The 12,139-nt window shown below is 39.4% G+C and overlaps 1 protein-coding gene across 1 annotated transcript; it reads left to right on the forward strand.

Moving 5' to 3' along the window:
• Positions 1-661: 661 nt before the first annotated feature.
• On the forward strand, positions 662-11,903 carry LOC122321983 (trichohyalin-like). The gene is made up of 4 exons (XM_070276488.1): positions 662-862; positions 2,167-2,240; positions 10,691-11,402; positions 11,526-11,903. Exons 1-4 carry the CDS (start codon positions 662-664, stop codon positions 11,901-11,903), a joined length of 1,365 nt encoding a protein of 454 aa, XP_070132589.1.
• Positions 11,904-12,139: the final 236 nt, after the last annotated feature.

A 12,139-nucleotide genomic window follows, 5' to 3' on the forward strand; every position in this document is an offset into this window, starting at 1 on the left:
TAGGATGTTCAGGACAGCACAAACATTCAAAGAAAGTTCCAATAAATTATGCTGATAAGGGCAATGTTTAATTGGATTATTCTTTTATTTTTCAGGAACAGGGTGGCATCTGAAATGTAAACAGGACAGAAAAACAATCAGGGGAGGACAGGACATGTATAGACAGGACTTAAACGTAGAAGAGCTCATTGTCTTTCAGCAATTCTTGAAGGGAATCGCTGCTTGCGGAAGCCATTTCAATAGAGTTGTGTATATAAGTGACGTTGTAAATGTTACAAGACAAAATCCGTCACGTCAAGTAGATTATTAATTTTGTGAAATATTAAACAAATTCTGTCAAGTTTTTCTTCAATATTTTTAAGTCTGTCATATGTCCTTCTCTTGTCCTCTTCCGGTCCGTCCGAAAATTTTTTTAACAAACCCAGCCAAAGGTCTTGATTTTTAATTTCCGTTTCCTTCAAATTCTGATTTGGTGCTTTTTATGTGTGGCCCACAAGCTTGGCCCTAAAACGGGAGAGATATCCAGATCCAGGATGCCCCAGTAATTGGCATTCCCAAGCCTTTCCTTGATGGTGTTTGGAGTAGTGTGCACAACCGCATTGGCGCCCACCACCAGAGAGCCAGGATCAGGCAAGCTGACCTCACTGGAAGAGGGGCGAGTATGTGGCTAGGCGGGGTTGGCGGAGGCAAATTGGGTCAACTCCGAGAAAAGGAGCTGCACCGACTGGATCTTATCTTTAGTCCCAATAAAGACTCCCGTGGCTCCCGACTCATCATTGGCTTTGGTTTTGTTATCTACATGGGCTCTTTTATCAAGACAACAGGTGGCGCCCTGAGCCGAATTGCTATTAGTAGCATGACAGTAGGTGTTAAGAGGAGCCCCAAATAAAGGTCTTACTCCAATGAATTCCGATTAGAAACTGATTTTATTTTGTAAAATTCTCTTATAAGAAAGATACATTCAAATATTAAATCTATTTAACTCTACTTATCAAGGCTGCAAATAATTTTGTTAGATTTATATTTATATGGCTTCTCAGAAAGCTCCTCCAGGAGAACGCTTTTTTCCGCGCCGAAAAGAATTGTCGGAGCTGAGGAGATATGTGTGTGTGGAAAAGACAGTTAGAACAGCCAATAGAATGTGCTGCTGTAACTGTGTTTCCGCTAGCGCAAGTATTCACATTTCTTTGGGCTGGTGTTGGTTGGCATCGGTCCTCTCCAAACGTTTCCCCAAAATAATATTAGGGGAATTATTAGGGAGTTTATTGGAAAATGTAGTATCCACAACCTAGGGAGGACGAGAAAAAATATAAACAAGAAAGGAACCATCCATTTTGGATGCGTACTCATCGCGTTGGGGTGAGGAATTGTCTGGTAATATCCATGAAATTGAGGATGAAATTTCAAAACGAATTTCCTCGTCCGATCTATAGCTGTCATCTATTATAAATTTCTCTCCTTTCTTCTCCTTGCGTTTCTTCGTATGTCTCTTTCTTTAGTATTTATGTCGCTCTTTCTGTCGTGTTGCGCAGAAATTGATGTAATATTTAATCACCGCCACAAGAGTTTAATTCTTGGTTTTTCTTCGTTTTTATTTTTGTTGTTTTATTTTCGTCGTCTTTAACTTATTGAATTTGTTTTTAAAATATACAGCTTTACATTAACAGTTTTCAATATTGCAAGCTTGAAAAATTTTTTAGCAACGACCGCCGCCGTCGGGTGCAAATTCTGTATGATCCAAGAGGGGAGAGAATTACCGGAGTATTGCCGCGAGGGGCAACTTTCCCGGAGAACCGGGAAAATTGGTGCGGCGCCATCTCAAAGGACCCCAGGGAAGGATGCAAGCCAAAAAATCCGGAAAACATGAAGGACGAAATTAGGAACATGGACGGATGAGCGGACATGAGGACGGACGAAGACGGATCTAAAAACGCAGAAAGTGACATCAAAAAGAAAAGGGAATCCAGTCAAAAGTAGCTTAGGGTGAGTATCCATTGTCTTATTATTAAATTCCACAAATTCCAATTAATATTTCAGGAGGCCGTCGTCAAAATAAAAAACATCCAATGTCCAGAGGGGTTAAAGTCATCCAACGAAGGAAAATAAACATCACAAAATCAGAGATAATCCTTGTCGTAAAATATCACAGATTATTTCTCATTGCAGGTCATCGCCGTTGTCAAAAATCATCCGGGAGGAAATCGTCGGGAAAAGTCACAAATTATCACAGAAAAGGCTTCGTAGGACAACAAGGATCCAGAAAAGGAGGAAAATAGTGGCAAAATTGTTGATGTCAGTTCGATACACGCTGATAGGAATTCGTTTAATTTTTGGTTTTTCCTTTTTCTTATCTTTTCAGGTACATCACGGGTGAGAAACAGGAACAGGAGGGACGGACAATAACGGACCAATTTCCATCTTGGTGTCTAGTTTTCTGTGGCCCTCCAGCCTTCCGTTTTACAGATAATAAGCCGTTGAATAAACCATTTTTTACTGTAGCTCCTTGATTCCTGGTTCCATGGATTTTAGGCTGTTCATTTTCATCCACTCCATTTTTGAAATCAGTTGTACGCGAATGATTATGAGTTATACTGAGGTATAAACTCATTCACATTAACAGAACAGAAGAGAGGCCTTAGAGGAGATACTTATAAAATAACAATGCTCGCGATATATATCGGGTAGTGCTGCCAATTATATTTCCAATAACCTCAAAACCTATTGATCCTCGAAAATGGAAAACAGGTATCTCTGTTGAATGTAATTTTCCTGTCAACGAATCGGGAAAACCAATCCGAAGACTCGAAAGAAATGATAACGCAGAAGAAATGATTATGATCCCCTGCAGGAGGGAGTAAATTGACAATCGTCTGATTTCTTACGTCAAATACGCGTATGCATGTAAGTTATCCAACACGTAAATACAAGCCACTTATGGCTTTTATAAACAATATTTTCAATCTCTGCATTTGCCTTTGGCTTTGTCTTTGGCTCAATTATCCAACTCATAAATCCAGGCCACTTATGGCTTTCCACTTATGAATTTTAAAAACAATATTTTCAAACTCTGCATTTGCTTTCGGTTTTGTTTTTGGCTCTGAGGTCCGATCTCGGTTCCCCATAAACAAATCAAAATCAAAAGTAAACATCAGCTTCCCTCCGAAGCCCAATCAATTACGCCTTTTGCGTTTCAAGTACCCACCAAATTGCATCGATCAGCTTAATCGAATTTCACAATAAGATGCGACATTTTCATCTTAAGTCTCTAATCTAAACACAACTGATGGCCGAGGTTCTTTAGATCAGATTTAGAATTAAGAAGTCAGTCCTATTTTGACCGAGACCGCGAACGGTTGACGGAAAATAATTAAAAATAAAAAGTAATAATTGTATTGTATAGTAATGTATGTCTTGTAATAATTAAGTTTAATAAATAAAGGCTTACCACCAAGTTGTATAATTAATAAATAAAATTTACATATTTTTAATTCACCGAACTACAAAAAATTTAACTGGCGCCCAACATGGGGCCGCGTCACATAATGCTCCAAAAAAATTGTTTAATGAAAAATAAGTTAAACATAAACGGAACTCGCGCGGTCAACAACTCAACATTTTGAGTGGAAAAATTAAAACATCCACCAAACGACACTACCAAGTGACAGTGATCGTTAACAACAAAGTAAATGGAAATTAATTAATGAAAAAATCCATAAACAGTAAATTAAAACAAAGGTGGACCGAAATTTTAAACCAAACAATTACAAGAACACAAAACTAAAAAATCAACGCACAAAAAAATAAAAACAAAAACAACAAAAACAAATAAAACGACAACTCTAACAAGAAAAACCAAGGAAGGAAGGCAGGACATTCTCAAATAAAAACGACAACTCGCTCCAACAAGAAAAACCAAGGAAGGAAGACAGGACATTCTCCATCCATTAATCAACTGTATCCAGGAAGGACGATCAACCACCAACCACACAGAAAGAAGACCCCAACGGGACAATATCGTGAGGAATTAATTTAAAATAATAATATATTATAATTTAAGATCAGTGAATTTGAGAAAAATAATATAAGATTTATATATTGCAAAAAGTAAGATTCGCGATTTAACAAACAATATAAAGAAAAAATCTGGAAGATTTGATATATAGCTTTTGTGAATTAAATCTAACAATGGCAACCGGAGGTTCAGCACCAAGTTTTTCTGCAGGCAGTGTAGCCACAGCCGGCAGTTTAACAGTAGAATTGATAAAAAGATTAATAAACGCTCAATTGAATGAAGTTAGCAGGAAAGTAGAATGTTTAGAAGGAAGGCTAGCCACAGATGCAAAAACTGTGGAAGATTATAAAGTACAAACAATTGACCCAGCTATAAAATGCGATACAACACTTGAAGTGGTAAAATCCTTACCAAATTTCACAGGGGAACCAACACAATATGTAGGTTGGAGGGAAGCTGCAGAAACTGCAATGAGTCTCTATAAAATTGAAAGTAAACAATATTTTATCGCCCTAACAATTTTACGAAATAAAATTATGGGAGCTGCCCATGATGCTCTTACCAATCATGGTACAGTTTTAAACTTTAAAGCAATCTTATCCCGATTGGACTTTATATATAGTGACAAACGACCAATACATGTTCTCGAGTCAGAACTAAGTATCCTCAGGCAAGGACGAATAACAATTACTGAGTACTATAATGAAGTCAATAAATAAAACCATAATGACATACGGAAAGGACAGTGTAATTACCAAAGAAACAAACAATTCAATAAGGAGAATTGCTCTACGAGTATTTATATCCGGACCTATTCTGGATCTATTTCAGAAACTTTTTTCTCATTAAGTCCACCAGATTTACCCAATGCTTTGGCAAAGGTCCAAGAATTAGAATCAAACAACTGCTCCGTGCTCAATTCGCAAATAGGTTTAATGGATTTTAAAATGAAAGTAAATATCGGGGAAACAACTTACGACTTGATCAAATACGACAAAATAATAATACCACTAAAATGGGAAATAATTTTAATCATAACTTCCCTCTCTTTCTTTCAAGCGAACGGTCGTGTTTTTTTTGTGCGCACTGCGTTTATGACAAATATTGGTAAACCGGTGTTTACATACTTTGTGAATTAAATCTTGTGAATCTTAACAATCTTAAAGCCTAAACCGTATCGCTTCGCGAGTGCTGTGGTATACTTGGAGTCGAATTAATAATTTGTCTAAATTCTATTCCAAGCATAGCTCAGCTCTTCTTCTTCCCCGGCTTATCTCTATTTCTGCATTTCTCTTTTGCACTATTTCAAAGCTCTCGCTTCGGCTTCTTGTTTGGCACAGTGGTTCAAGGTATTGTGTTTTTTAACTTTTTAAATATTAATTTTTGTTTTATTAAATAAAAAAAAAAAATAAAAATAAATAAAATGGAATTTAAACTGGTCTGTGCCATTAAGTCTTGTAACAAGACAATTTCCACATCCCAGCCTAGCATCCATTGCTGGTTATGTGAAAACGTCGTGCACGCCAAGTGTGCCGGTTTCACTGCATCAGTTTCGGATGCCATTTCCCGTAGGTCTGGGATACATTATTGTTGTGAAAATTGTCGTGCTGTGCAAGGCAAAATGAGGTCGTTCATGAGACAGACCAAAAATGGATTTAAAGAGCTGATCACTGGTTTTCGTAAAATCAATGAACAGCTCTGTGCGCTGGACACTCAGTTTAGTGGCCTTCAGCTGCTAAATGAGTCCCCTAAGCGTAAGAAATCCGCTGTTTCTGATCCGCCTCAGCCTGCTCAGCCGACATTAATGCAGCCGCTTATATCTCTGGCCACCCCAAGGGCTAGAACTGAGAAAAATTCGTCAGCATTTCTCAGGGATAATGAGCAATTGTCCGATATGTCCGCCATGGCATCCCAAAAGGGTATTCCACAGTCCGGACCACCGGCACCGACTGATGCTGGAGTTCTCGTACATGCGACACCAAAACCCTTACAGGTGATTCCTCCATCGAAACATATATTTGTTTCTCGGCTTGCCCCTAATACTTCAGAGATTGATATCTCGGCTTATATCAAAGCCAAAACTAAAGCCGATATAAAGGTGGAGGACATACAAAAATTTAAATATAATTATACAAGGCGCACGTCTTCTTTCAAGATTCGTGTGCCCGCGATGATGTTCAAGACGATTTGTTCTCCCAGTTTTTGGCCAGAGAATCTTTTCGTCCAAGAACATCAGCCTAGTTCCGTGAAAAAAAAAGTTAATAAACCAGTGGGAGTGAGACTCCCCAATATCGGAACCACTGACCAACCCTCCACCTCTTCTTTGGCCACTAACCCAAAAAACTAGTTTCCCCACTAACTCTTACCTATCAGAATACTAGGGGGCTACGTAGCAAACTCCCCAAGCTATATTCTGATAGTTCTTTCTTTGCATCCCATATAATAGCATTTACAGAAACTTGGTTAAATCCGGAGATCTTTAGCTCCGAAGTTTTTCCAAGTAAGTACTCCACTTTTAGACCGGATCGATCTCAGCGAAGAGGAGGTGGAGTCCTCATTTCGGTAGACTCTACTCTTGCTTCTGAAGAGGTGAAATCCCATGAGTTTGGTGACATAGAATTTATTTGCGTTAAAATCACTATGTCCGTTAAAGCTTTATACATTACATGTTCATATATACCGTCTATGTCTGAACCACCTACATATTGGCAGCATTTGTCCGCTATTCGACACGTCTTTAAACTTATGACGGATCGTGACCAACTCATAGCGGTGGGCGACTTTAATATCCCAGAATTAAAGTGGTCCAACGTCGATAACTCACCATCTTTGTCTCTTATAACTTACCATGACTTCACCGCGGGCATGTTTGACATGTCCCTAGGTCAGATCAATCATGTTAGAAATTCGCTAGGTCGGCTCTTAGACTTATGTTTTGTATCTGATCCTGATGGTACTTCTCTCTCCAGAGCTTTTCCCCTTTCATCCCCAGAGGATCCATATCACCCCACACTGGAGGTCTCAATCGAAACCACTCCTGGTATCGATCAGATGTCTCCGAGCGTGGTAAATAAGATTCGCTGTTTCCGTAAAGCTGATTTTCAGAAACTTAATAGCCTTATCGATACATTTGACTGGTCTGATATTCTGGCGTGCACTGATCTTAATGTCACTTTAGAAAAATTTTATTTTACTTTAAATACATTTTTTGACTCATGTGTGCCTTGGAAATATCCGTCCGCTTCAACAAATCCTCCTTGGTTTACAAGGTGCCTTACTAACTTAAAAAATAAACAAAATAAGCTTTTAGTCAAATATAAAAAAACCTGCAGTAGTGTTGATTTCTCAAGATACCTACTAGCTCGGACGAACTTTACCGTGCATAACGCAGAATGTTATATATTATATTGACAGAATTATATTGACCGCTGCCGGATTCAATTTACTCAGGATCCAAAGCAGTTTTATAATTTTGTAAACACTAAGCGTAAACACGTATCTTTTTCACCTCTGCTTACGTTTGAAAATTCCTCTGCGACTTCGGATCACGCCATTGCCGATCTATTCGCAGAATTTTTTCAAACAAATTATTCTCCTCCTAAATTGACTGATCAGCCTTACGCATATAACATTCAAGCAGCAAATCTTATTTTCTGTTCGTCTTTTTCTGAGAACAACTTATTATCTGGTCTTTTAAGGGTAAAACGCATTTATTCGCCAGGCCCCGACGGAGTACCAGGCTGTGTGCTAAAATACTGCGCCAGGGCTCTGTGCAAACCTCTTCTAAGACTTTTCAACTTATCTTTGGAAACCTCGATTTTTCCTCTTAAGTGGAAGGAATCATTTATAATTCCCCTACATAAAAAGGGGAAAAAGTCCGAGGCTGCCAACTACAGAGGCATCTCTAAGTTGTCGGCAATTCCAAAGTTATTTGAAAAATTAATTACCCCTCATTTGCAACACCTTTGCTCTTCGATCATCACTCCTTGTCAGCATGGCTTTACTAAGCGTCGCTCCACCACCACAAACTTATTGGAGTTGACATCCTTTGTCATAGATGGCTTTTGTAAGGGATATCAAACCGATGTAATTTACACAGACTTCAGCAAAGCATTTGATTCAGTTAATCACTCACTCTTGTTGAGTAAACTGAATATGCTGGGTTTTCTTAAAGACCTCTTAACGTGGATCTCCAGCTACCTAGATGGAAGGACACAAAGAGTCTTATTTAAAAACATACAGTCCCGTCTGGTCCGTGCTACATCTGGCGTCCCTCAAGGAAGTCGTCTTGGCCCGCTATTATTCACGCTTTTTATTAATGACTCGCCCCTTGCTTTAACGAACTCTCTAGTTCTTATGAATGCAGATGATGTAAAGCTTTGTCTTCAGTACAAATCCATCTCTGCCCAATGCAGTCTTCAGTCTGACTTTGATAACTTTCAAAAATGGTGTTAAGCTAATGATCTAATACTTAATGGATCTAAATGCAAACATATGTCTTTTTATCGTTCTTGCCCTCTGCAAGCTACTTATTCTATTAATGGGATTGCCTTAGAAAAATTAACCCAGGTTAATGATCTCGGCATCCTATTAGACATCAAACTTAAATTTGCCGACCATATTTCCTTAATGGTTAATAAGGCTAAAGGAGTCCTTGGTTTTATCAAAAGGTGGTCAAAAGAATTTAATGACCCCTATATAACCAAAACACTATTTATTTCTTTGGTCCGTCCTATATTGGAGTACGGTTCATGTGTCTGGAGTCCCCAATATGGAGTACATAAGGACCGCATTGAATTTTGTAAGAAAAGAGTACAAAAGAATTTTTTAATATTCGCTCTTAGAGGTCTATACTGGGATGTAAATCTTCAGCTTCCATCCTACAGTAGCAGACTTTTACTTATCAACTTACCTAGCTTAACAAATCGTAGGACAATGCTCGGTGTAGTTTTTCTGCATAACCTTATTAACGGGGATGTAGATAGCCAGCATTTACTAACACGCTTAAAATTGAACATTCCTAATAGAAGGACTCGAAACTTTAGTCCTCTATTCCTTAGCCATTTTCGTTCTACATATGCTACACTGCATGACCCTTTTAGGGTATTATGTTCGAACTACATTAGTCTTTACTCAAAAACATCTCTTTCCTGTCCCTCTAATTTAAAATATAGAATTTTACATTTTCTTACTAACTCCTCCTAGCTGAACAAATTACAAATAGCTTAATACGTACTAACAAATCGTTTCTCGAGCGCCCCTCGGTCGTCTGGGCCTCTAAGCTTTATGATGAATACAGGAATGCTAGCTGATGCTCTTATTAATGCACAAGCCATTTTCAAATTCTGAAAGAATAAATATAAATAATAACGAAAAAATATAACCATCTGCCGCTGTTGGCAGCGCAGCTACGAGACCTAGACTTCCCAACTCCTAGAAATATTGTAAAGGATTAGAGCCTTTTGGGAGCTTGGAGTGGCAATAATGGCTGCTCCAAAAAATAAAGATCAATAATAAAGAACCCAAAGAATATTCATACAAATCGACTTGATACCAACTGGATGGGATCCCTGGACGACGAGACACATTACAACTCAATATATGCACAATTTAAAAATATAGTAAAGGGAAAATGTTAGAAATAACAAGAAAGGAAAGCTAACTTCGGGCGGAGCCGAAGTTGATATACCCTTGCAGTAAATTGTGGAAAAAATAAAACACTAAAACTATTTAGTATACCTAGTACACTTTAAATTGGGTATAGTTTGGCTTTTTATCATTTTTAAGAATACTATGTAAGGGATTTAACATATTCATTTGTTATACTGGGTTTCCTGGTAGTAGGTTATTAAAGATCATAAAATTGTGTTCATTTTCATTGTTAAGTTTACAACCCTTTACTTTTTAAATAACACCCGAATTTTTATTACGAGGAAACCATGGGATTATCCCATGATGACCTAATCCAGGTAATGCCGCCAATTGGTTCAATGGAAATCCTCCTTCGTTGAATGAACACGTGCAAGGGTTTTCTATTGCGTAACAGGTAGTACAGATATCAATGCAATTTATATGGGTACTGAGGAACTTTAAAATATCAGGTATTACCTTTTTCCTGATTGGTTGAATCGGAATAATATTATCCCTCAAATTTAGGTTGTAAATATTCGTAACGCCTAAATTCATAACACAACAGGTAAAACAGGTATATAATATGATCCTGACATTTTATTGCCTTGACAAAAAGGGTAAAACTGTGTAACCTTAAAGGGTTAAGGGATTATTCGTTTTTTTTTTAATATTACCTAACTTGCCTATATATTGAAAGAACCACTAATCCGTAGATCAGTCTAAAAAAAAATTTAATCGAGTGACGACGTTACTCTGTCAGTTAAAATTCAGTTAATTTAAAGTGCGTGAAAAGTATTTTTTTGCCAGTGTTAAATTTAAAGAGTGAAAGTTTTATTTTTTTACCAGTGACAAAAAGTGTGTGTTTAAAATAAAAGAAATAATTCTTAAAACATATATTTTGGTAAGTCTATTCCCCTAAAAGCATCCCTTGATATGAGATTTATGAAGAAGGAATTTAATCCTTTGTAAATTTCCTATTTCCATTTTTTGCCATAACTGTGAATTCCATAATTGTGAAAATAATTTAATTTGATTTTTTTCCAACAGCACGCAAAAAATGCCACGTGTTTCCCGCACATCCCAGGAGCAACGCCGCCAAGCTGCTTTAAACCGCAGCAGAGCCCGCTACCAACAAAATGCGGTGGAAATAAGAAGCAGGAACTCGCAACACATCGCCAATGTACGAGCAAGCAACCCAGACTTACAGGAGGAAAGTCGTGCGCAGAATTCCGCAGCACGGGCTCAGAGGAGACGCAGCGAAAGGATTCGCAATCTAGAGCGCCTTCGGGATACTGCAGCACATGCTGATCGGCGACTGGATCTTCAATTCCGTGTTCCAGAGAGGGTTCGGGACATGGAAGCACGTGCGAACCGTCGGGAGAACCCGGAGGAACGGCGACGAGAGCAGTTGCAAAACACTGTTGAAATACGTTTCGCAGAGCGGATTCGGGACGCAGAATCGCATTTTGATCGTCGACAGAACCCAGACTATCGTGCTTCAGAGAGGATTCGGGACATGGAAGCACGGGCGACCCGTCGAGGGGACCCCGAGGAGCGGCGACGAGAGCAGTTACAAAACACTGCTGACCATTCTACACGGAGGGATAATCCAGAGCACCGAATTCCCGAACGGATTAGGGACATGGAGGCACACTCGGCCCGCCGAGAGGACCTTGAGGAGCGGCGACGAGAGCAGGTGCAAAATACTGCTGATCATGCGACGCGGAGGACTATTCCTGAGTACCGAAATCCGGAACGGGTACGGGACGCCACAGCGCGTGCTATTCGTCGAGAGGACTTCGAGGAGCGGCGACAAGAGCAGGTGCAAAATACTGCTGACCATGCCTCTCGGAGGACCAATCCCGAATTTCGAATTCAAGAGCGAATTCGGGACGCCGCAGCGCGAGCTGCTCATCGCGAGGACTCAGAGGAACGAGCCAGAGAACAGGAAAGGAATACTGAAGATCATCGACAGCGACGAAGGGATTTTGAGGACAGACAGCATTGCAACCAGGAGAAATCCCATCGCAAGAACACAGGAGCAACGGATAAACACATCACAACGCCGGGAAACACGACAACAGCGGAGGATTCGGGAAGAACAAATTCGGCAAATGGCGGAGGATCGATTAATAAACTTCAGGATGGACCCCCAAAATCGACTGGACGCCTCCCAAAGGCAGTCGCAACGCAATATGGACGCAAGAGCTCAACTTTCGGAGGACGAACTCGATCAGGAACGAGAACAACAGCGAAATAGGATTCGAGTATCAGCGAGGGATCTTTATTACAGGAACATAAAGGAAAGACCAACGGAAATTTGTATTTGCTGTGGAGGAACATGGTTCCGTTCGCAGGTAAGTGGACTATACATCCTGGCTATCTCCTCTAAATTTCCTCTCCTAAACGTTGGCAACGCCTTTTATCTGTCAAGGAAGTTTCCCAGTCCGTCCGGTAAATATAACTTTTGCCACACTTGTCGTCGTGCCATCTCTT

This window comes from Drosophila bipectinata, chromosome XR, assembly GCF_030179905.1.
Source record: "Drosophila bipectinata strain 14024-0381.07 chromosome XR, DbipHiC1v2, whole genome shotgun sequence".
NCBI classification, from domain to species: domain Eukaryota; kingdom Metazoa; phylum Arthropoda; class Insecta; order Diptera; family Drosophilidae; genus Drosophila; species Drosophila bipectinata.